This window comes from Clinocottus analis, unplaced genomic scaffold, assembly GCF_023055335.1.
Source record: "Clinocottus analis isolate CAN_PGR_092001 unplaced genomic scaffold, fCliAna1.0.p SCAF_14, whole genome shotgun sequence".
Lineage (NCBI taxonomy): Eukaryota > Metazoa > Chordata > Actinopteri > Perciformes > Cottidae > Clinocottus > Clinocottus analis.
The window spans coordinates 11,534,310-11,559,624 of record NW_027175865.1 but is presented as its reverse complement, the minus strand read 5'-3'; the positions used below and the strand labels follow the sequence as shown (position 1 = coordinate 11,559,624).

General features: G+C 41.4%; 3 protein-coding genes across 3 annotated transcripts; all 3 read left to right on the top strand.

The window, feature by feature from the left end:
• The first annotated feature begins 3,599 nt into the window (after positions 1–3,599).
• hoxa9a (homeobox A9a) lies at positions 3,600–5,708 on the top strand. The gene is made up of 2 exons (XM_068575653.1): positions 3,600–4,246; positions 4,636–5,708. The coding sequence occupies exons 1-2, from the start codon at positions 3,700–3,702 to the stop codon at positions 4,878–4,880; spliced, it is 792 nt and encodes a 263-aa protein (XP_068431754.1). The 5' UTR covers positions 3,600–3,699; the 3' UTR covers positions 4,881–5,708.
• Positions 5,709–8,793: 3,085 nt separating this feature from the next.
• Positions 8,794–11,321, top strand: LOC137784748 (homeobox protein Hox-A7-like). Its single transcript, XM_068575641.1, has 2 exons — positions 8,794–9,160; positions 10,034–11,321. Exons 1-2 carry the CDS (start codon positions 8,794–8,796, stop codon positions 10,348–10,350), a joined length of 684 nt encoding a protein of 227 aa, XP_068431742.1. The 3' UTR covers positions 10,351–11,321.
• Positions 11,322–15,529: 4,208 nt separating this feature from the next.
• hoxa5a (homeobox A5a) lies at positions 15,530–18,027 on the top strand. Its single transcript, XM_068575634.1, has 2 exons — positions 15,530–16,252; positions 16,861–18,027. The coding sequence occupies exons 1-2, from the start codon at positions 15,667–15,669 to the stop codon at positions 17,109–17,111; spliced, it is 837 nt and encodes a 278-aa protein (XP_068431735.1). The 5' UTR covers positions 15,530–15,666; the 3' UTR covers positions 17,112–18,027.
• The last annotated feature ends 7,288 nt before the right edge of the window (positions 18,028–25,315 follow it).

Below are 25,315 nucleotides of genomic sequence, written 5' to 3'. Positions count from 1 at the left end.
ATCAGCTGGCATTGAGGAGTAGCTGCTTGTATATTTGTACTCTGGGATTATATGTATTCAGTCAAAATGTACAGAATCCTAACAAAGATTGGTTGAAATCCTAAATAATATAGGCTCCATCGCTGGAGACTCAACAGTTTTCTTTGTCAACTGGCTAACAAATGTTCTTGAGGCTAATGTAATGGCCATCGGAAATAATTAAGATATTAGGCTATAAGCCGTCTAGCTGCATGCCCAGCCGGCTATTGTAGAGTTTTATGACTGGCTGCTATATGAGCTTTCTCCCTCTCCTCTAAAAGCAGCCTCAGTCGTGGGAGAGCCTTCCAGACGGAGAGGAGGCCTGGCTCTCTGCTAGAAATCCGAACTGTACACACTGTGGATACAAAACATTATTCTGCTTTAGTTTTGGAATACTAGGATTTATATTTCCAGGATCGGGTAAGTCCATTTATCATTGTAAATGTGTCTATTTTGCGCCATGCTGCACCGGCTCCGTGTGTACAAAACAGTTGTACTTTCTCAATACAGCGGATTTTTTTTGGACACTTGACGGGACTGATGACCACGGTGCATTACGAGTTGGCTGATTGTGTTTCACTTGAGGCCCGGATCGACTGTCGAGTGGTTTAGGTAGTTTCATGTTGTTGGGGTCCGTTTCTAACTCTGCAACATGACACTGTCTTAATTGCCCCAGTTCCACACATCCAAAAGGGAAGCAACCCGGAGACATACAGATGATGGGATTCTATGAGCTTTTGTGGAGATGTTTTGGAAGCATGTTCTAAACCTTCTGGCTTTCAAACCGAGAACCGTTGACCAGCTATTGTGTGGGCTATATTCTCAACCTGTCTCCTGTAATGTTTTCCTTAGACTTCTCTACTTGTATTTCGTCGTTAAAATAAGCCCAGGCGGGAATATGTGCTGAATCCAAACGTGATCAAAGCAGAGCTGCAGTATGCGTCGTGGACTTGGGGATTAAGGGTTAAGCCGTGAGTGTTTTCCGTGAGTAGTAGTGACGCAGACACGCCAGACAAGGCCTCGGTTACGACCACTGCAGTGGAGGGGAAGGGGAAGGTGAATTGGGCAACAGCGACCTCCGTGGGCAATGAGACCGGATGCTTCCGCTGCGCAATAGTGGCTCAGACAAAAGGAGGGGAAGGGCTTTATGGCGATATTTAGATCCGCCAGACAGGCTGTTATCTGCAGAGGCAAAAGAAGTGAATAGCCCCTGCGGTAAACTGGGTGAAAAAACACCCTGATTTAGGTTTACAGCCTGAGAGCCACTGGCAAAGCGGCGTCTTCTCCTTCTCTGAAGGTGTTTGTCTATTCTAACTTTTAGTGCACAAGTAGGCCGACAGCCGCTCCTTTCCCCCCTCGGCTTGTTTGATCTCTGCTGGCCAAATAAAGCGCAACTACCATTGAGGTGATAGCTTGCAAGCAGAATGCACATTATGAACAGCTCTTTGCCTTTGCTTCTCCAGTTGAGAGTATTGCTGCGCGTATTGCCTGTGGCCTTGTGGGGTGTTGGCCAAGCCCTTCGTTTATTTGCTGGTAATAAATAATACCCGCAGCGTAATGTGTGAGGACTCAAGGTTGCTGTTTTGTAGATGAGATCTGCACTGTGGTTAGGGTTAGGATGTTGGGCACGCTTTTACGCATTTTGTAAAACATTCAGATCAGGTTATGTAATGCATTTCTTAAATATATACACATTCTCAGTATTTTATTAATATTGTGAGACAATATTTTCTGGTCATTGCATGTGCCGGTTGAAATACTTATCTTCAACAAATACAAAGTTGTATATATTTCTATATAAAACTTATATATACATGTGTGTGTATATATATATATATATATATATATATATATATATATATATATATATATATATATATATATATATACATACATATATATATATATGCATTTGTTTAATAACTTTAATGTTAATTCGTATTGCAGGCGATGTCCTTACTATCATTAATGCCATATAATATACGTGTTCTGCATTTTAGAATCTCCTGTACTCATGTGTTAAATGTGTTGTTGTCTCCTGGTGTTCGCCATTGCTCGCACCATTTCATTTTACAAGGAGAAAACCACACGCACCACATTACGCATATGTGTAGCTCTATTTAAGTGTAACGTTACACCGAGGCGCTGCTGCAAGCGGGCATTACACTTAATTTGTTGATGGCAGTGATGATGGCGACGTACAGGCCGATACAAGTGATAACGGCTGTGTGAATAATAAACGCATCCTGCGGTGGGTTAGCTGTAAGAAACTGAGATGAGGCACTAATTGTGTTTGGAACATATTCAATACATATCAGGGTATCACGAGTCAATTCAGTGGGTCAATATTGCATTCCCCCCACATTTATTTAGTTTTATTTTGTCATTTTGCTTCATGGTGTGCGATAATTTTATTTTCAATGTTGTATTAACTTTGAAACAGAACTACAGTTTCATGTTTAATAATATGCAGTTATACGCTATGAAGTACATGTTATTGTATTTGTTATTTTAGGACAGTTGTTTTACATTACATTACATTATATACGTAATTATAGTCAAACCAATAATGTGCTGCTTTGCAACTGCAGCGAACAAGACGAACTGCTTGACTTTCCTTTTGGTTAATTTGATTGAATTTTTCAAAATAAAACCTTCTCTAATTTTAATGAAATAATTATGCTCATTCATTTATTTTTCAGACTATGATAAATGTACATCATCCTGCATACTCTTTTAACACTTTGAATACACTGCAATGTAGATTATTACATGTTGGAGTTGTTGCCCCAACATAGCCGTGAAGCTATAATCACAAAATACAGCGATAGGAATATCAGACCAGATACTTGTAAAAATGCTTATATGTTTTTAAACAGCATAGGCCCACACACACACCTATATTCTTTAGATATGTTAAACTGAAAATACCTGTTTCAGACGCCTATAATGTTATTACACGCAGATATTTTAATGCTTTAGTCCGTAAAATTGTTTAATGTGTGAAGCTGAAAAAGGGAAATAAACGGACGTTGGAAGATGTCTGAAACAGCCAAAAAAGACGATTACAATAATGTAATTTGTATCATGGTCGCAAAAGTTCAGGCTTTGTTTCAAAATTGAGCTGCTAAGTTTCTTTAATAAAGTGGTTACAATGTGTTTTGGTGAACAGCGATGGTAGGGTGCTTACGTGTCCTATAAAGAACCTCGTAAAATAGGGCCTCCAAAAACACATTGCATCGTTTTCGATAACTAAAGGGGATTTCAACAGCAGCAGTTTGCTAAGATACTGGAAAACACCCTTTTCATTCAATTATTCATATGTTTCGTCTCACAGATAACATATCCAAATAGTATCCTGATAATTCCTACCTTTAATACTAAAGATTGTTATAGGAAAACGGGTGAGTATTTAATGACCAAAGGGATTGATTTATCCTTTATTGTTCAGCCTTTATGATCACGTGTGTCTGCTAGCCAATGGCATGGCAGCCTGGCTCCCCATTACTCGCGCACTGTAGTTCTCAGTGGGGCCAAGTTGCTACTTGATTTCTCCACATTGTTATTTTGTGAGGCTGGGTTTACTGCGTGTGTATGTGTGTGTGGTGTGTGCGCGCGTTTTACTTTTTGCATGAATCTGTTGTATGACTGTGTACATGTGAACGTCTATTTTTTTCTGCCATGTCGACATCCGGAACATTGAGTTACTACGTCGATTCCTTGATCATGCCCGACAGCGAGGAGCTCTCTGTCCCGAGATACTCCTCCGGTCCTGGGCTGCAGCACTCCAGGCAGCCTGCCTCCATTAGCGACCACAGCGAGCTCGGAACCTGCACCTTCCCGTCCAAACCTTCGGTATTCGGGCCATCGTGGAGTCACGTCCCGGCTCAGTTCCCAGGCAGCGTTTCTTCTGTGTATCACCATTATGGGCATCCTCAAGGCCCGGTCGGTGCCGATACAGATGGCCGCTATCAGTCATGGCTGCTGGAGCCTATGTCCGGCTCCCTGCCCATGGCCGGATTACCGACGACCCATCACTACGGAATCAAACCGGAGGGTCTAGGGACGCGAGTTGACGGCGCGCTGCCCGGCTCCCACACGGCGCTGCTGCTCTCTGATTACGCCAACGGGACCGTAGCGACGGCATCACCGGTAGAAAAGGACGCACTGTCCGGCCAAGGAGGGGACACGAGCGGGGAAAGTGAAGACAAACCGGGCTATGATCCAAGTAAGTCGCTGCCGACCCCTCAATGTTTATAGTCTATTTACACCGCATAAAGCGGTGAGGACTGGGGTGCGTGATGGGGGTGCGCGTCAGAACAGATGCCATTCTGAGCGTGCCATTTCCTTATGGGGACTGTTAATGGCCCGGCTCCCATTGCTATATTAGATAACCTTGTGCATCTTAAAGTGAACGTGAGCTAGGAGAAATACGGGTAGCTTTTATTTGGATAGCTTTGGTTACACACGTGTAGCCATTTTCTTCTGATCAGAGGGATTTTTGTATTTTTGTTTTTGTTTTGGTCTGAACCAAATTATGAGTGATGTTTATTTTTTTTTGCATTTGGTCCCTCCACACCGGCCCCTCACACCAATGTCGCACCCCACTCTTTCCAGATAACCCAGTGGCCAACTGGCTCCACGCGAGTGCCACGAGAAAAAAGCGCTGTCCGTACACCAAGCACCAGATCCTGGAGCTGGAGAAAGAGTTCCTCTTTAACACCTACCTGACCAGGGACCGTAGGTACGAGGTGGCGAGGCTGTTAAACCTCACCGAGAGACAGGTTAAAATCTGGTTCCAGAACCGCAGGATGAAGATGAAGAAGTTTAATAAAGAAGGCGCCCCGAAAGAGATTGACTGAACCGTATATAGATATTTAGCGAGCTTTGTGTGTGGAAGCTCTTAACCCTGCTGGACCTTGTTTTTAAACTCATTGTCTTATTGTTCTGTATAACAGAAGCTATTAGGCTTATTCGTCTTGTAAAAAAAAAGCATGTTGGGTTTCAGTTTGATGCGACTACCTTTATATTGCACAATTTTAACGGTGCACACTCGTTTTGTATTTGTTCTTTTCTCATGTTGATTTTATTAATACCTCGTTTAAGTGTATTAGTTGGCCTGGTCCCTGTGCTTGTTTGTGTATGGGTGTTTCTAGCTGTGTGTGCTCTTGTTTGTAGTTATTTGTTGTCAATATCAGAGTGCCCTGAGCGTATAGTTTGTCAAATGTATTAATTTCGCTGTTGTTTCCCCTTTATTGCTTAGAACTGTGACTGATGACCATGAGTTTGAATCTAACATTGGACCCGTATAGAAAACAGACTGATGGCATTTTGAAGTAGGTTCATAAACCTCATAAACCTCTTGAAAATGCTGAAACACTAAATTAAAAGATGTAACAGAAGCTATATCACACGACACGATTGACTACCTATGTCTTTCAACTACCTACAATAATAATATTTTTTTCAATTGCGGATTAATAGATTTGCTTGCATTAGATGCTGAACTATGAATTTCAGGGAGTAACGTTATCAAAGTACATAATGTTTGTTAGAGAGAGAGGGAAAAATAAACACTGTAGGCTACTTATTGAATACCTCACGGTCTGCTGACCGTCTGACTTTTTGGTTGACAAATGTAATTTGTACTTTATTTATTAAATAAAACAAATTATAGGCCTGTTTGTGAATGCATGCACATTCTTATTACAGATGATATTTATATTCTTATAAACTCTCAATTCGCGAATTATCGCTCCATAAAAGAAGTATCTTATGCTGCTTTGTTTACAATAAAAAAATATGAAGGTTACAGTCAACGAGATCTCAAGATACACACACCACGAGAATACGTAAAGAAAACATACACAATATTTTATATTATTTAACAATTGTAAATACAAAATTTGTGCAAATGAACAACAATTTCCATGTTTAGATATCCTCAGGCATTACAATTTGTAATAAGGAAAGGCACACACACACACACACACACACACACACACACACACACACACACACACACACACACACACACACACACACACACACACACACACACCATGAATATCTGGGTGTGTGTTTTGGATAGGGGACAGAGCTGCGTCTTGGCAGAGGATGTTGTTAGCTGTATGCAGCCATAAAAGACAATTACCGCTATAACCTTTTATGGGGTGCAAAGCGCTGCGAGGCGAGAGGACACAAAACAAAAAAAGACATCGAGGGCTTCAACAGCTGAAGCCCAAAATAATGCAGCTGATGTGTTGATGTTCACTTCGGATATGACGAGGCCACTCCGTCATTAGCGCCATTAATAAACAAGAACTGAGTATCTAGAATTATCACAGCCCGAGGAATTTGTCATTTGTAATCAAGCGCAACGTGACCTCAAATGTTCTCCCCCGAAGGTTTTCGAAAATAACTTTTGTTTTAAAATATGACCTCTGCATTTGTAAGGCTGCTTCAAGTCTTTGCATGTTGTGGGAAAAACGTGGCACAAGGGCACAGAAAATTCAAGAATCACGCAAATCCAACACACGATATAGCTGCAGAGCAGCCACGTCACGGCTCTGTCTGATACAGGTTATTTGGTTCCTATTAATGACTTCACATACACGGATTGTGGTAATTAGAGGGTAAGTCGGACTTTAGTCCACGTTGGAGTGATGTTGTGACGCGTTAGGGGACGCAGATGGACCCAAACTTCAAAGACTCGTCCAGAGACAGTGCAATAAAAACGCCTGGTCTGCTATACTGTCTGGCATTCCAGTTGTAATGGCTTTATGGCCGTCCAGACACAATTAGGCCGTTTCCAGAATGGCACCCATTTGTTTTTTCTTCTCTTTCTGTGAGGCTGCGCCCTGGACAAAAGGCCGAGCGGAAATGATCAGCTTTATTGGACTTTCCCCGACGGGGACGCGCAGGACTCACGGTCATTTGGAGCGATCCTTTGTTTCTACCTGGGAACCTTCCGCCCTCTGCTCCTTTGCTGGGCCCATCCTTATATATGAGAAGGAGCAATAAAGCCATGCAGCAGCTAGCTTCAAACGCAGTGGTTGGTCTATAGATGTTGCTTTTTCTAAATACATCTAAACATATCTGTTAAAAAAAACATCATCGATTTGCTCCAAAACAAACAACTAAAAAATACATTTTGAACGTCATTTATTTGTCTTGCAGTAGATACCAGATAGCAGCAGAAAGAGAACACGCCTGCGCGCTGCTGTCTCTCCTCCCTGCAGTACTCACCAGTCACCAGAGGGGGGCGACACTGTTCTGCAACATCACCCTTCCATTTTTAACACTCCTCAATGAACCTGCACTGGGGAACAAACTCTAGTAACATTTTTTAAGAGTCCTGCAAAAATAATTTCACACCTTTTTCAGTCTCAGGGCAGAAGCTGCTTCTCCAGCCTGCGGTCAGCAGGGAAGAATAAAACAGTCGGCACGCCGTGACAGCTGGATTAGCTTCTGCCTTCAGAAAGTCGCTCTGTTTCATGTTTGCTTTCTTCTTTTTAGGATGTTTTTATAGACCACAGCTTTATACGCAACTCATTTGTAAATTAGTCAATTAACTGATGGCAAGATTAATAGGAGTATCATTAAATATGAACAGTTTCTTCATTGAATGTATTACTTTGTGTTTAATTTCCCTAACTAAAATATATATTATGTATTATATATATTCCCCTGCGGGATTTTCGATTTAAGTTAACACACAGAACATAATAAGCTGCCAATTATTAGTATTTATACATGTTAAAAAATATTGCAACGAGTTTAGGGTATATTAATAATATTATTATAGTGGTAGTATCGTCATTATATTATTATCGTTATATTATTATGATTATTGTTTATGTTATTTCTTGTAGTGTTTGTGTATTTATTCCAGTGTAATCATGACCTTGTGTTATTTTATCTTTGAGTGTTTAGGCATGCTTAACTTAGTTTATTGTTGCTTGTTTGGACCATTTATGTAACAATATGATGGCAGCAAATCACATTTAGTGTATGGATTGCGCATTAATATAATTTTAGATTTACAATACCAATGATTGTGACATATTCTCACCTCCAACACCCAGTGTCAGTGCACAAATGCAAAGCTATCATGATCCAACTAACTAGAAAATAAACAGTATCTCCATCTTGGATTGTTCGCTCTTGATACTGATAGGTAACTTTTACTCAAAATATAGTTTTATCTGATCCGTATATTCTTTATATATCACGCTTACGTATTGTTTTTAAATTACATTCTGTCAGAATTTATTTTACATTTATGAGAGCTATTTTATCCCATGATGAACTTTACATGATAGTTTATGAGTATGAGTAGATGTTTAAATAATAAGTATAGGTTTACTGTATATGAAGGTATACAAACATATAAATATAGCTTATTCTTGTTTGATTAGATTGTTTGTATCGATGTTACTTGTAATGCTAGTAGCTATATTATAAAAAAAAAACATGACCTTACATAACCTAAATTCACTGGGATTGTGAGACTTTCTCTCCTGTGTGTTTATAAGTGTGTATGTAATCGTGTGTGAAGTGTTAATCCCACTCTGCAGTCCTGCGCCATAATGATATCCATGTCTGCTCTCTGATTGGGCGACAGTGGTCAGGCCCGAGTCACGTGGGCGAGTTCTTTGGTCCAGAGTAAAAATGGGGTTTGGTGTAAATCTAGGGTGTATTGCTGTCATATATCACGCTACCTCGTAAAAACGACACTGAGGATTCTGGGCCAACAAATCAGAGAGAAAAAATATGAGTTCTTATTATGTGGATGGTCTTCTTAGCAAATATACGGCGGGTAGTTCTCTCTTCCCAAACGTGGAGCGGGCGTCTTGCGGTATTGGACCCAGTGGAGAGGACTATGCCTCGGCTCGGACTGCTGCGGCCATTGCGTTTTCACCATCTCTGTCTGGAGTTTACAGCGTCAATAATGCCGTGTACCAGAGCCGCCCCGTGTTTACCTCGGGCTATGGCCAGGGGCAGGACGCGCACACACTGCACTGCAGCCTGTTTGACCAGAGCCGACTGTTCACCGACAGCTGCTGCCATCCGGAGCCGGGACCCCTCACCTTGCCGCCGGACAAACAATACCGGATGTATCCCTGGATGAGAGCATCAGGTATGAAACCGTCTCGTATGTGCTATTCCGAAGCCCTCAGGTCAATGCTTTTACGAAACATTTGGGAACTTACATTGCCTGTTAGTGGTTCAATTAATTTCGTAAAGCCATTGGTGTTGCATGGAAAGAATCGTAAAACTTTTATTGCGCAACTAATGAGTTCTGCAGCCATAAATTCATTTGGCCAGCGCTTCTGTGTGTTCAGTGCGCAGAGACCTTGCCGCTGGGGGTTTTCTCTGCACTCCTATTACTCTTATAGCCTCTTCTCCCCTTTGTGGTTGTAAAAAGAGACCTGTCTGTTGTGTAAATCAGTTCTCTTGCACTCTGCAGCTCCTTTCTAATTGGGTCTGCACTGCAGAGGCTCTGGCATTTTTTTTTCTGAAACTCGTTCGTACACATTGCTGGATCAATATGCACCAGCATTGTCGGCGACATAAAGCAGTCAAGTAGATTTAGAATGCAAGCAATTTGAAACAAAGGCAAATGTTACAATTTTGAGGGAGAAGGTGTTGGTTGGGGCTGTACTCTCATTACGCATGGCTCCTTTGGTGCGCAGAGCATCACTGGCTTTTTCATTGGAAAGTATCAAAGGAGGCATTGGCCAAACACCCCGGCAGGACTGCTATAAATAGAGAACCTTAGAAAAAAAAAATCACCATGTTCTGATATGACTGTGAGGCGTGTGTGTCGACAGGAGTGAAACACGAGCCAGAATCAATTGCGCAATCACAAATACATTAAAAGCAGTCAGCATTATGTTATCATTTTATTGTCAGTGTACATTTCAACGTCATAAAATTAATGATTTATGCTGTATCACTTTTCATGAATGCAAAAACAAAGAATGGCTGTAGCTCATGTTATCTTCCACAGATCCAAATCGAAAGCGTGGCCGGCAGACCTACTCCCGCTACCAGACCCTGGAGCTGGAGAAGGAGTTCCACTTCAACCGGTACCTGACCCGCAGGAGGAGGATCGAGATCGCCCATGCCCTCTGCCTCACCGAGAGACAGATCAAAATATGGTTTCAGAACCGCAGGATGAAGTGGAAAAAAGACCACAAGGAGGAATCGACGGCGACCCCCGGGGGAAAGGACGCTGAGATCCAGGTGGTGTCAGAGGCCACAGAGCACGAGGATGGAGGAGACACCCGGAGCTCCGAGCTGGAGTCAGAACCAGCTGCAAAGTAACGAAAGACACGGACAAAGCATTTAATAATGGAAACACTGTTTAGTAGGGTTTAGGGATTTTTTTTATTTTTATCTCAGATGTTTCTCACCATTCATGCACTAGGAGCTTTGTAGGCTGATTAATTGAATGACAACTGAAGGAAATCACGCAATACGCAATTAACATTATACTGTATTTCATATGTAAACCCAACACACACTCAAAGGCTCTGCAACCAAGAGCAATATTAACTACCTATCCAAACTATATATATTTTTATATATGCAATACGTCGTGACATTTAACCTGATCGTACTACTGAGCCAACATTCCTTAACAAAAAAACTACCTAATATTGACATGCTAAATGCTGACACGAGGGAAGGAATTCAACTGTATGTTGAAATTGACTGTAAATTAATCTATTCTACCTATTATAGAGATTTTTCTCCACAGATGGTTGTATTTTATCAAATTAAAAAATGCACCATTCTGCTAAAATGTGCCTTAGGCTAATTAAAAGTGAATATTTTGTTAAATATATAACATATACTAGATGCTTCGTTTGATTTCAGTTAGTGTATATGTTTTAATACGACTGCGTGAACTTATAATATGTATATGCATGTTTTCGCTACTTATTTACCCCTCTTTACATCCCAGGATGAACAGACATGTTTTGTTTCGGATGATGCAACCTACCTCGTCAACTTATTTAGCTACAAACAGAAAAAAAACATTATACATAAATGTCCGTGTACTGTGAAATGCTCTTGCCTTTTCTATTTAGAAGGAGGAAAAACGTAGGCTCAAAATGCTTGTTATTAATGCCAGCAATAAACGCATGCATATTTATTTTAACAGCATTACATTTTAGTAAAACGTTATCATTTTTTCTCGGTGTAAAATTAGTAGGCTATTGTAATCTAATATGGACAAATACTGTGATATATTTAGGTTAAGTAACCACGTTTTAAATGTAAAGTATAAACATGTGAACACATATAAATAACCTCTGGGAATGTCTCCAACATGTAAATAAAAATACAATTGAATAAAATAGCTCTTACTTGTCTATTTGTTTGTATAATTTAATGTAACTACAAAGATAATCACAGCTCTAATATCAGAGTCAATAACATGTTGCTCACAGACTCCACTTAGTGCTGTTGGGTGAGGCCAATATTAGGTTGCATGTAAGGAAACATGTTGCCGTCATGTTATGAGTGTTAGGTAAACACTTAAGTTGGGGAATGTGAACTATGAGGACGCGAGATGGGGCAGGCTGCAGATGAAGGGAAATTACTGTTGAACTCTGCATTCCCTCTGTCCTCGGTAAGATGGCGCCTGCCGGTGACCTGCCCCCTTCCTTCTCTGTCTCTCCCCTCCCCTTTTCTCCCCATCTCTCCCTCCAGCGCTGGGTCATAAATCCGTTGTTGTTTATGAAAATTTACAACATAGCAATACAACTTAACGACCCGGCTCTCCTTCCAATTGGCTCACAGCTTGTCACGTGGCAGGGAGCCGTGAACATGAACTTTTTTTATATAAAATTTCCAATTGCGGAATAGAGCAGCCTTCCATTTAACGGTCTCGGGCTTCCACGCGGCTGTTTTCATCAGCGACCTCCCACGTTTTTACACCTTTTGTGGAGTTTTCTCTCGGTCAGACAGGCTCGCCGCGAAGGACCTTTCCTTTTGGAACATGACTGGATCGTTTGGGTTCCCTGCTGTCGGTTTCCTGGCACGTTTAGGCAAGATGAGTGGAAGGAGCCCCGGTGCGTCACTGACACGCGGGAGACCCGGTTTCCGTCCTGGGACGCAACTATATACTTTCATCTGTCACTGCCCGTCTGCACCTGCAAACCCCCTCTCCTCCCCTGTTTGCAAGAAGACGCCTTCACAAGGTAAGACAACTGCAACGTCACTGTGTTTGCTCTTTGAACAATGTGCAATGACAAACGACATAAGCACATATTAATATATGCTTTTTTTTAAATATTGCAATTCGCTTTTTCGCTGTTAAAAATATCGAGAGGTTTAAATCCAATTGAACTGGTTTACCGTTAAAGTCTATTGAATTATGAACGGCATGTGCTACGATACATCAGACAGAGATAGAACAAATACTGATGCTTTGAGATTCCTGTTGGGTCATGCTCTCGAGACATTGTTTGTTGTTGGATTTGAATGGGAATGGGCTTTCTGCTGCTCAATTCACTGAGTGGATGTTGGCCAAAGGATGTGCTCTTTACCGCCCTCCTGTGGCGACACTGGGGGGACAGCGGTTGCAGTCGGGCCTGTTTTTTTCTCCGAATGTGTCTGCAGGCTGGACAGTCGACCTCTATTTCTACTTGTGTCCATGCACACGGCTTTTAAGATGTTTTTATACGTGTGCCAAGCATTCCCTGACTCTATGCTGAAACGATCTACAGGACACATTAAAGTGAACAAAGTAATTAACCGTTTAAATGACCTTTAATTAAGACAGGAATGTCGCCGCTAATAGACTTTAGACATTTAAAATATTTCTAAAGTTTTAGAAAAGGTCATTTGCGCTCGCTGTTTGCACATCACGGTGACCCTTAACGTGCACTTAGCGCGCCTACTGAATGGAGACACTGCAGTAATTTGCTAAACAATTGGCAGTGAATCAAGCAACCAGGTTCTGAAGATCGAAATGCAAAATATGAAACATTTTTGCAAGATACAAATAGTGCAAACGTGAAGTTAGCTGCATCAGATACGTATGTTTTATTGGCTTGTGATGACATTTGTTTCGTTCCGATTTATCTTTGCAAAAATATACATTGAGTCACTGTGACGTGAAGTCATATCTGCTGACTGCTGTTGCTCCCGACATCCACGTGTTTCCGTTGGGAAACATGTTTTTCTTTTGAAATTAGGTTAAGAATTGTTCATCGTATTCCTTAAAACGTCGTTTCTATGCTGAATGTGCATTGCTAGATTTAGTCGTGCTCCAAACGCACGTAATGAGAATAAGGCAGACACATCATCATAATATAGTATTGTATTTGTGTACCCAGAGTGCAAGTGTGTGAGGTGCCTGCAGAGTGCACTGCCCTCCTGTGCTCCTGCAGCAGTCCCCTCGCTGCCAGCGCGACATTGTTTGACACCAGCGAGCTCCCTCTTTTCATCTCTTTTCTTTTGGTCCTAATTTAGTTCCTGGGTGTGGCCCTGGCTTGACTCAGTGAAATAATTTTCGTGGGAACTTTGTTGCTATTGGCCAGTCATAAATCAGCTGTTGGAGCATGACTGTTGAGCCAACACACACTGCATAGTTCTTCTCTTGGTGTGTGTGTGTGTGTGTGTGTGTGTGTGTGTGTGTGTGTGTGTGTGTGTGTGTGTGTGTGTGTGCGTGTGGGTCCACTGGATGCGTGAGCCCGGTATTCACGTCGTGCCTTCTGGGGGTCTGTCAGCGCACAGCACATACCTGGACCAGAATTAAGAACCTTTATCTCACTGTTTTTCTCAGTAACACATGATTGGGCTTGTGCTGGGTGAGGCTGCTCGGGGTAAATAGCATTTGGGGGGGAAGTAAAGGACAAGTCACTGCCTTCGAGAGACGAAGGTACCATAAAAATTCCACAAGGAGAAAACCAAACGGGAAGCGGCGGACGAGGCGCCATGCCTCTATTTAGGCTTCGCGTCTGTCGGGCTCTGTGCGGGTCTCCTGTTGTTGTATTCATGCTCAAACATATAGACAATAGTACGATTGAAGTGCAATGGTTACCTTAAGAGTTACATTGATAGCTGGAGAGACCGTCAGATTGTATTGATTTATTTTTAACATTGGTAACGTTTTACCAAAAACTAAAAATGTGAATCTATTTTTTTTAAATTTTGATAATCAATCGTCTGTTATGCATGTGTGTGATACATCAACATCTACTGATTATAGACAATTGCTTTAAAACATACTATAGAAACGGTCTGACGTGTATATTTGAATTTGTTTGTGATTGTAAGTGAATGAACTGAAATGCATAACCACTATCAATTCGTAATGTCAAATATACGAATAGTTTACAGTACAAATAAAAAAATGCCAATAACAAACTTTGTGGCTTTTTTAATTATTTTTTTTTTTAGATATTTGATAGTTTAAATATGTTGGCTGCATTTTATACACTAATCGTTTCGAATAATTCCCTTTTAAATGAATTTAAAACGCCATTTATTTTGTTTCTTTCCATTGCAGAGAAACTGTATAATATTGTACGCTATAGCTCCTTTTAGAAAACAAGTTGTATGATCTTCTAGATCTTGCGTCGAGCCCAAACGTGCATTTACTAAAAATAGAATTTGATAAGATGTTGACTCTTTACAAGTCTATAATTCGCCTTTAAACGACATCGTAATAAAGTCGGGTTACATGTAGTATGTCATAATAACACCAAAAGCCGTATTGTTCCGAATCGTTCACAAACCCCAAATAAACAGTAACGTGGTTTTACGTGTGTTCATATACAGCCTATTACAAGTTGTTTATTCTTCACATGGCATACAACACACAAAGGAGTGTCCTTGAACGGCACTCTCTGTATTAAAAATGTTATATTTGCTTTTATTTTTCCCCAGTACATTTATTCATTAGTCTTTTCCCACATTAGCGGCTGTTCGTTTGTTTTATGGTTATACGAAAAAGTGAGAAAAAACGCAGCCCTGTTTTCAATGGACTTTTATTATATTAACTGCACACACTATTTGCACTCATTGCCCATCATAACATGCATAACACATTCGGATCAAATTATTTCTGTACACTATCTTCGCGGAGATTGCACTCTCAGCATGTCACTTGTTGTATTGTTGAGGAGCCCGTTGGTTTTTGCCGCAATGGTCGTTAACCTCTGAATGACCCCATGTGGAGCCCACGCCTCACAAACCGCCGCAGACAGGCAGTGGCGCAGCTGAGCCAGATGATGGCGCACCACGACAATCCAAAACACCCACGCCGTGGCTCAGAGTTTGCTCTCGCCACGAGCGCTTGGAGGCGCGCCCCCTCCACATCCCACCCAGTATTTCCTCCGTGCACGAGTCTACCTCTGGAGGTCACCAAGCAGGATTTACGACTGGTCAACAAAAGCACGTGATACTCCGCCGTACCCCATATTTGGGTGCCTACGTAAGAGAGAATCAAGTCCATGTCCCACTCATTTCCATAATTCATCATAAATTGTGCAAGGGTGCTATAGGACGCGCTAAACCATAAGAGCCACAAATCAAGCACACAGGTTTTTGCTATTTTACTTCTTAAACAATAAAAACAACAACAAATACCTACAACGAGCAAAACGGTGGAATTGTCAACAAATGAGCTCCTATTTTGTGAACTCATTCTGCGGTCGCTATCCCAATGGCGCGGACTTCCAGTTACATAATTATGGAGACCATAATACGGGAAACGAGCAATACAGAGACTCAACCGCCGTGCATTCCAGCAGGTATGGCTATGGCTACAACGGGATGGACCTAACGGTCGGACGGACCGGTACCGGACACTTTGTGGGCGACGAGCGGACGCAGGGCTACTCCCCGAGCCACTCAGCGGCGACGACACCCTCGGTGGAGCCGGTCAGGTACGCGCAGTCCGCCAACAGCACCGGGACGTCGTCTCTTTCGCCACCACCTGACCCGCTGCCGTGCTCCTCGGTCGCCACCTCCTCGTCCCCGGTCAGCGAGACTCAATCTCAACACCGAGCTGTGAAAAACTCTCTCACGACCCCGTGCTCGAACTCCAACGGAGGCGCGCTGCTGCTCAGCCGGGACTGTGTGTCCAAAGCTTCGCCCCTCGAGGAGGAGAAGCCTGCGGGAAGCGCACCGACAACTCCTCAAAATGCCACGGACTCAGCACAGCCTCAGATATATCCATGGATGAGGAAACTACACATAAATCATGGTAAACTATTTGAATTTTTAATGATCTTGTATTGACTTTATAGATACCAGGCGCGGTCTTCTTTGGTAAAGGTGTGATCATGTTTAGATCTTATTCAGACGTTTTGAGTAGAAGCAAAACAGGCAAAATTAGACAATTTGGACACAAAATGTTTTTACTTTCCAAAGGGACGAAAAGCGCCATATGCGCCATGTCCTCTCACCTGTTTGGTGTAATTCTGCTTTTCAGTAATGCCAATATAGACCAGGTACGGATCATTGTATCAAACAATATATATGCTTACAGTTAGTTAAAATATAGTTTAGATATCCAGATTTGTTGAAGGCTATTGCATTTTTAAGGTTAAATAGCCCACATGTCACATCCTTGTTACAGTGTATTGCTTTTGAAAAGTGCAGTTGAAAAGGTGTGTATCTAACATTGCTACTGGTAGAATTCAATCCTTTTGGGACCTATTAAGCGTACACGTAGTCAACTTTTAAGCCATTTTTATAGAAAAAATAAGCTCATATGAAATAAGCAAAAATGGCAAGAAATGAGTTTAAAATAAGTTTCTGGAGTGTTTTGTTTTAACACCCACTCGCCTAATATGTCCCCCCCTTTTTTAGATTTGTCAGGACCAGAGGGGAAGAGAGCCAGGACTGCATACACCCGCTACCAGACCCTGGAGCTGGAGAAGGAGTTCCACTTCAACCGGTACCTGACCCGCAGGCGGAGGATCGAGATCGCCCATGCCCTCTGCCTCTCGGAGAGACAGATCAAAATCTGGTTTCAGAACCGCAGGATGAAGTGGAAGAAGGACAACAAGCTGAAGAGCATGAACATGGCGGCTGCAGGCGGGGGAGGCTACAGGCCTTGATATCCCCTCCTCGACCCCTGATAGCGAGCACTATGAAAATAAAACAAAGATTGTCATATCAACTTACTCCTCCTACTATTTCAAAAAGCGCAGAGACTTGTGAACGGGCTTTGTGCGGAACATGGGACACTCCACTTAAGTCCCATGTATGTCCAACAACCGCCCCATTATATTCCTTAATAACATTTACTTTTTTATTTCTTCCATGGTAAATGCTTATGTGATAAAAAAAAATGCATTATGTACAGTTATGTCTAGAGTTAGTTGAAAAAGAAACGAAATAAATGTTTGTTTAAATTATTTCTTGTTCAGACGAAAAAAACAAAAAAAACGTCAAAGCTTGAAATGCTACCTATACCGCAAATAAATCCAGTAAAAGTTGTGTGATGCACTCAGAACAATACCAGCCTAACAAATAGAGGGTTGAGGTTGAGCTGCCTTTGTGTTTTGCCTTCGTTTTCATGTATGTACTGTATATGTATGTATTTATTTGTTTGATGTATTGTAACAACTTGTCAGATAACTTGCTTCCAAAAGTAGAGCCAGCAGAGTGTGTACGCCTTGTGTGGTTATTGTGTGCGTTGTGAACACATGAATGGACAGAGGTGCCGATTCAGTCTTGTGTACAGTAGCCGTGCCTTGCCTCTTTGTTTTATTGTTTTTTATTTTGCTGCTGTTTGACTTGTTCACCTGGGCCCGACATCTTAGTAAAAAAGTGTTCTGTCTTTGTTTTTAGCTGTTTTTATGTGGAGGCTCTCCACAGTAAAGCCCATCGCCTATTTGTATAACTCCATCGTGACAATAGCTTTTTTGTAAATGTTTTTCAAAGACTGGAAGTCATGAATATACTATAATATTAATAATAGCATTGATGATGAAAATGATGATGATGATAATGGCCATTATAATAAACTTTCTACTGGAACGGCAACATTACATTGCGTGAACGTTTTTGTAAAAAAAAATGGTCAAGATTCGTTTGGACTTTATAGCCACGAGTGCGTCGTGGAAGAGGAAGGTCAGAACTTGCTGTTTAGTCTAAAATATCTAAGTGATCCTGAATTACCTGGCAGAAATGGTCAAAGTTTCCTCAAGTACAATCATTTGATTCAACAGGTCCCCTTGAATGAAAGCTGCATGTTTGACTCACCTTGTGGAGCTTTGGGGGTCCTTGGCCACTAACCGGCTCCAGTGGCCGGGCGTCCCCTTGCGCACAGCCTCTTGGGCTATTCCCGAAGAAACAGCTCGAGTTTTCAAGCTTTAAACTTTATTAGGGCCGATTCTGGCTCTCTGACATTTGGGTGCCTAATGAATGGGGGGTTTTGTCTATGAATTAGATCGTAAAAATCATCCGGAGCGCGGCCAGATAGGCTCACTGGCCATAAACGGTCACGTGGTAGCCATTAAAGTAAGTTTTATGGTTTTGGGGAGTTGACAGTATATTGCACATAACATATAATCGCACTGACGGCGAGGCTTCGTCTGACTCTCTCTTTGCAGGCTGTAAGTGTTACTTGACCGGTGCAGACCGTCACTATTGCTCAGTCTGCCTCAGTATGGACCGGACGCTTTCCAGGACGAGGACCGCGTCTCTGGGTAAGTTTCTGCAGACTATCCGGTAGCCCGAGAACAACCAGCCTGTGTTAAACAGCCTTATTATTGTGTTTGCTCCCTCTATCTGTCCCTATTAGTCCATTACGCTAATTTGTCAGTTGTGCTGTGCTGAATACTGGTCTCGGCAGATGTTGCGCAGGGTTGGGTCCGGCTCATGGCTATTTAATTGCTTCCTTCCCCGTGTAACTTGTTTCCCTCCATCTGTGGTGTAACTCATAATCCATTTTTACATGTTGGATAATTATCTCTGTGTCCATTTCCACCCCCACAAACTTCTAGTTGTTGTCGTTTTATTGCATTGGAGAATTCACAGACGGTGGACCAGAAAGTTTCCAAAGGATGTGTGGAGATTTCCTTGATAAAGTTAGCTGCTAATGCAGGCCTACAGATTTACAGATTTACAGCTTGGGGTGATTGGATTCTGAATGTGTGCTGATGACTTTGGCAAGTTCTCTGTTCATCCCTGGAAAAAGAAAGTTGCAGTTGTTGTGTTGCTGACGGCTGCGCTCCACATGTTGGCACCGTTCTGGCTTTAGGGCTGTAAACCGTGTCAAGTAAACACAACATGCGAACAAACAGCAGCGGGGAGACGTTGGAAAAGGAATTCCGTTTTGTGTCAGCCACGTCGCGTTGTGTTTGGGGTTGAAAAGTTCAGATGACCTCTTAAAAGTCACTCTCGCTTTGTGGTGACCTCTTGTCCGACCAGTGCCAGGGCGGAACCAGCCAGCAGCGGACACACATGGACTGGTAATAGGAAATATATATATATATATATATATATATATATATATATATATATATATATATATATATATATATATATATATATATATATATATATATATATGTACATACGCGTTGGCCTTTTTCTTTTTACGCCTATGCCTATTTTTAAAGTGCCCTTTTCCAAATTGAAATCTCCAGGCCAAATGGGATTTAAAAACACATTTTTTATAACTATTTGAGTTTTGTGAGTTTTTGGCAGCAACGAACTTGTCATGAACCACCCAGCTTTATTACATATGTAAAAAAAAGGTAATTTCTGTGAGCCATCACAATTTGAATACCACGTTTTATGTTTTGGTTGCAGAGGCCTTCTGTCTCGACTCTTCAATGGTTGTTTCAGAACCTTTCTTCAAATCAATAACTGTGTTTATCTTCTTAGATAAATCAATCCATTTTCACCAATGTTGGAGTGGATTTTAACATCTGGCCTATACTTTTGATAATCATTTCTGGACAGATGAGTGGAAATCCTGCCAAAAAAAAAAAACATTTATACGTTCACTTTTCGTCCTCAGACAAAAACCAAAGGTTTGCCATTTGTCAAATTAGCAGAATAATCCAAACTGCTAATATCCCTTTAACAAATCATATTTTTTAATGTAAATAATTCACAATATTAACGAAATACGGAATTTCCACTATTTCCAGTTTGATTTCAGACACAGAAAAAGAACACAAGGCAAAGAAGGTGGCTGTTTGGAAATGAAATTAAAACCCTGGTCAATATTTCAAAAGGAGAAATGTGGACAGGGCCCCATGTGCTGCATACTGGCAGGCAGAGTGAGAGAGACGCTGCAGGTTCATCTGGAGGTCAGCCACAGCACCAAGATAAATCTGCATCCTCTCAGAGCCACCAGCAGAGCTCGCTTTAGGCCAAGTTCACTGTCACCCTGCTGTATATAGAGAGGGGAAACTACTCACACATCCACGGTACCATGCACGCGCACACTCGCCTTCACGTTAATGACACGTTTGCTTGGCGTTGCCTATAAGCATCCTGCGTATAAATTAATTTACCCAGGGACACAGAGCTCGTGGTAACGTCCTGTACTGGAGGAGAAGACGTGAAGTGAGAGGGGGAGTCTAACTTTACGTGTAGCCTCCAACAAAGACTTTTGGCTGCTTTGGTTGCTTTATAACGCTAATGAATGATTTGCATATTTTACGGCCCTATTAGTCTTGAGTGCGAGCCTATTGGATTTATCTTTTCATTCCCTCGGTGGAAACATCATACAGCTACAATCGCATTTTAGGTCTTATGCTGGCATCTTCACTAATTATGAAATTTGTGAAAATGATCATCGTGATGGCAAGAGATACATACACTTTGTTCAAATCAATTTTTCGTTTGGAGAGGGGCAGATATCTCACTGGGCCGGGACAGATGAGGGCGAGATAGCTGCAGAAGAGGAGGAAAAATTGGGGTCAAAAGTTTAGGCGCTGAACAAGTCTCCGTCATCTGTTCTCTCGGAGCTTGATGCCAGCCTTATAATAGCGATCTTGACTCTCCACACAAAAGACAGAATAGCTTTGAATTACATATGTTGCGCGGTGCACTCCAGGTGAACCCTGAAAGCGCGGTGACCTCGCGTTTGGGACCGGGGGAGGGGACCCCCCACCCGTCCCCAGCCACAAGATTGAGTGGCTGGCGTTTTATTAGGGCGGTTGATTGGTGAATTTCCTTTGAATAAATTGCATTTGATATGTTTAGGGACGAGGGCAAAATTTGCATTTTGAGGATTGATACTCTCGACCCGGTCACAGGGTAATGGGAAGGCCCACAGCCCCCAAATTGAGCCCCCGGACCCCTTAAAAAACATTTAGCCCCTCTCTCCCCGATCCGCTGAATAGAAGCCCTTTAAGAAAGCAGAAATGGCACAGATGTTTTTGAGAATCATAGAAAGAAAGTCTAAAAAAATGATTTTTTAAAATATATATCATTATATTTATTTTATTTTCACTGGACGTATTTAATAGTTAAATAATAATAATAACATGTAACCTTGGTTTAGGTGTGAGAGCTCGCTGAAACGTAAAAGTGAAAACAATATGGCTGATAACAAACCCAAATGTAAGCCAAAAACCACGAATACCTATATTGATATTATAATTTAAAAGCCATAACATGGGTTTGGATGAGTCACATAACGTATTATATGCAACTGTTAACGCAATAAAGTGGATCATCGATTTTGTTTAAAAAAAAATAAACATTCTACATTTTAACCAGCATAGAAAAACTTGCAATCTGGTACCCCTTGAATAAAAAATACCAATACAATCTGACTATATCAGTACTATAGAGTTCATCCATGTGTTTATTGACAAACATTTTTTTGATTGTAAAACAAAAAACAAAATTTCTAGAAATAACTTTTGCAAATCATTTGAAGTAATTTAACACATTTGTGGACACGTACACTGCGCGGGACAATAGATGCTTTTCTCTTTGTAAAATGTTTAAATGTATAAACAAAGTTCAATGAAATGAAGAGAAGGCGGGTCATTGGCTCAATCACAATTTGGTTTATTGAATTCAAAAGAAAAAAGCTCGTCACTGAAGAATAGAAATGTCCCGATACGCTGCAAGGGAGTTCACCTGAAAGTCAATGCGATAAATGTGATTACTTCACTCAGATTTATTCTATAATTTTCAATAAAAAAGCATCATTTCATATATTTTAATTAAAACATTACGAGTCTTATCTTTAACTTACATTAAAGTGCACATTCCAACTTATTTAACATTTGTAATGTGTCTATAACTTACTTCAGCCGGACGCTTTACTCTTTGACACATTAGTGTCGCCGTTCTCTGGAATATTCTGTCTCAATACGTTTAATTAGACCAGCTCTTAACTTGGAAGAATAAAGAAGATATCCCTGCATTTTCTAAAGGATGGAGCTGCTTTTGTTCGTCTCTTTAACTGCTGCTGAGGGCTTGAAAGTCACTATGTTTCTGTCTCATCAGCTGTATTAAAACTGCAGCCAGAGCCATGTTGTAAAAGCCTGTTCTGTTGCCAATGCTGTGAAGTACTGGACGGGATCAAACGTGACACACTGAATACAAGATACATATATTTCTCATAAATAAATGTGTTTACCTATGTGGAAATATGTCCACAAGGTGTGTTCTGGCCCGAATCCTCGGCACATCTTAAATGCAGAGACGGTGTTTTATCCCGCCGTCAGGCTCCGTATAGACACGAGACCTTGTGATGGCCATCTGCAATCTGTCACCATCTTTACAGCACTTCTCTGATAATCTAAATTTACAGTAAACTGTCAGTGTGATGTATTTTGGCTAAATAGACCTTCACCTCACAGTGTGCTCTGAAAGGGAACACCGCGATCCGGCTGTTATTATTTAGACCTCAAATAAAGAACATCTTAACACTGAGCTGGAGCGGGTCTTATTCACACGAAGAGCAGAATAGATCTAAATCAACTTACTGGAAAATTACTAAGATAGTGTCAAGCTATTTTTAACACAGCGTCCAATTGCTTCCTTTTACTCCAATGGACAATTTAATGATTATTGTCCTATTATATTTGGTGCATGCTGCAGTGTTCAAGAGATGTCCAGATGCTTTATCGCATTTAAATACCTAGCAGCATCTTGCAGACATGGACTATGGATAACGCAGGCATTACCAACACCCTTATCTAAAAGGACCGGAGTCTTGACTCATGATATGTTTCAATAAAGCCATTCACGGGTGAAACAAAGAAAAAAATAGTCCATATAGCAACAAGTAGAATGACCTGTAAAAGCAGAGTAAGTGGATAATAGTGGCCCATATTTATACAGCACCTACATGTAATAGAATGGCAGCAGAATGTACATTTAGATCTGAAGTGAAGTCGTCTTACCGCTGACATTATGTTGACATATTGCCTCTCAGGTGGTCTCTTAGCCATATGGATACAGCAGATATATGGCGAGAAGCACATCAGCTGCCATCTACAGTGAGTTAGGTGCGAGAAAGCATGTTAGATAACAGCTCTGCCTTACAGCAACAGTGTACGAAAAATGCCATTTTGAAGAGGAAAAATTGAGGCCTGCCTCTGGTGTGTGTGTGTGTGTGTGTGTGCGTGTGTGTGTGTGTGTGTGTGTGTGTGTGTGTGTGTGTGTGTGTGTGTGGGGCGGGGGGCGGGAGGGTTACCTGTTAAGTTGTCTGCATAAAAAAAACTAGAAGTTTAGTGATGGAGATCTGCACAATCTGCAGCGGTGATAAAGTTGCACGATCCCATATTTCTCATATTCTAAGACACTCTTTTTTCGTGGGATTTTCTAGATAGTTTAAAGTCTATTGAACATTACTTCTTTTTTTTTGGAAACCGTCCTGGGGTGCTGACCCACGCTAAGTGCTCCCCCGGCTCCCCAGGGCTGAACAGACCCTGCAAAACTGAAGTCCAAGTCCGGGGTGAACCCCAGGTCACTGCGTCTAACAGATATGAAAATGTCGCCTCTTTGGGAAAAGGGGCACGCCTTGTTGTTTAACAAAGAGTGTCAATGGGAAAGATTAATCAGAAACAAAATGGAAACGGTGTCACTTTGGGGTCAGGCAGAAGTTATCTCTGTTTAGAGGAGCGAATAGAATAGGGGGGGACCAGGAGAAGAAAAAAGAGAGAGAAAAGAAAGCTTTCAATATTTCCGAAGTTTGGCCTCTTGTTTCTCCATACAGAGGCCTTGTTGACGTGGACAGTGTGGATCCGCTTTGTGGAGAGCTGCTGCATCTCCAAGGGACAGTTATACAGTGTGGCACCTCGGACATGGGGAGGAAACAGGACCTGGACCTGATGGCTGCTGGCGAGGAGCACGGTCAGATACTTTTATGTGTTTTACTTTGGAAACATGCAGTTTTGAAATTATTGAGACTTGTCAATTCCTTTAAATATATAGAAGTTTCTCTCCAATTATTAAATTGACTGTTATTGTTATTATCGCTATTATTTTTCCCCCTTTAAAACTGTAGTGTTCTCTCTGTTCGGAACATATTTTAGTTAATACCTGGCAATGTTATTACCTTAGCCGTGGTTGTTTACAGTGAAGTGGTGCTGCAGGACAGTTATATTAGGATGTTGGATATTTGTTTTTAAATGTTGTGAAATTGTTCTTGGAAAGGTTTTAATATATTTCCAAATTTAATCAGATTTGGACAATGTTATTCGAGCTGTTATTCTGTGCTGTAGAGTGCAATTCTATGCACTGCAGACGGTCTGTGTTAGTGAAAAAATGCCACGCTTTGTTTGATATGTGGCTATAAAGAAAGGTACGTCTGCAATTGTTTGTCCGGTGTTTGGATGTCCACTGAACACAGTACAACTGATGGTACGTGATGGCCGTGCGATCGGAGCCAGATAACTTTCATGTGGTGCAAACAGAAAGCAAAAATAGCTTGGAATTATTGCTAGGTTCTGGCAAATTGCATAAATGAACCTTTTTCCCATATCATGGAAAGAAGAAAAAGGAGACTTGTGCATTTACGGTGGTGTGCAGCGTGAGAGGAGAGTTTTCTTTTGTTTTTAAATGTGTCATAAGCGGTGTCACCATGTCCACTGATACACAAGTCAGACGTTTTATATGCATGCCTTGTATGTCCGCAGAGCAGCGGCTCATGTGCACTGTTGTATTTTTCGAATATTTGAGTAAGCTCATATGCAACATTACAGTTTTTGCTGTTGTCTTGGCGTGTTTCTCTTTCCCTGTTTGTCTTTTCTATGAATCAACACGTTTCACACTCCAACAAGCGATATTCACGACACTAGCTGTTAGAAATAGTCCTTTGTTTGTGGTAACC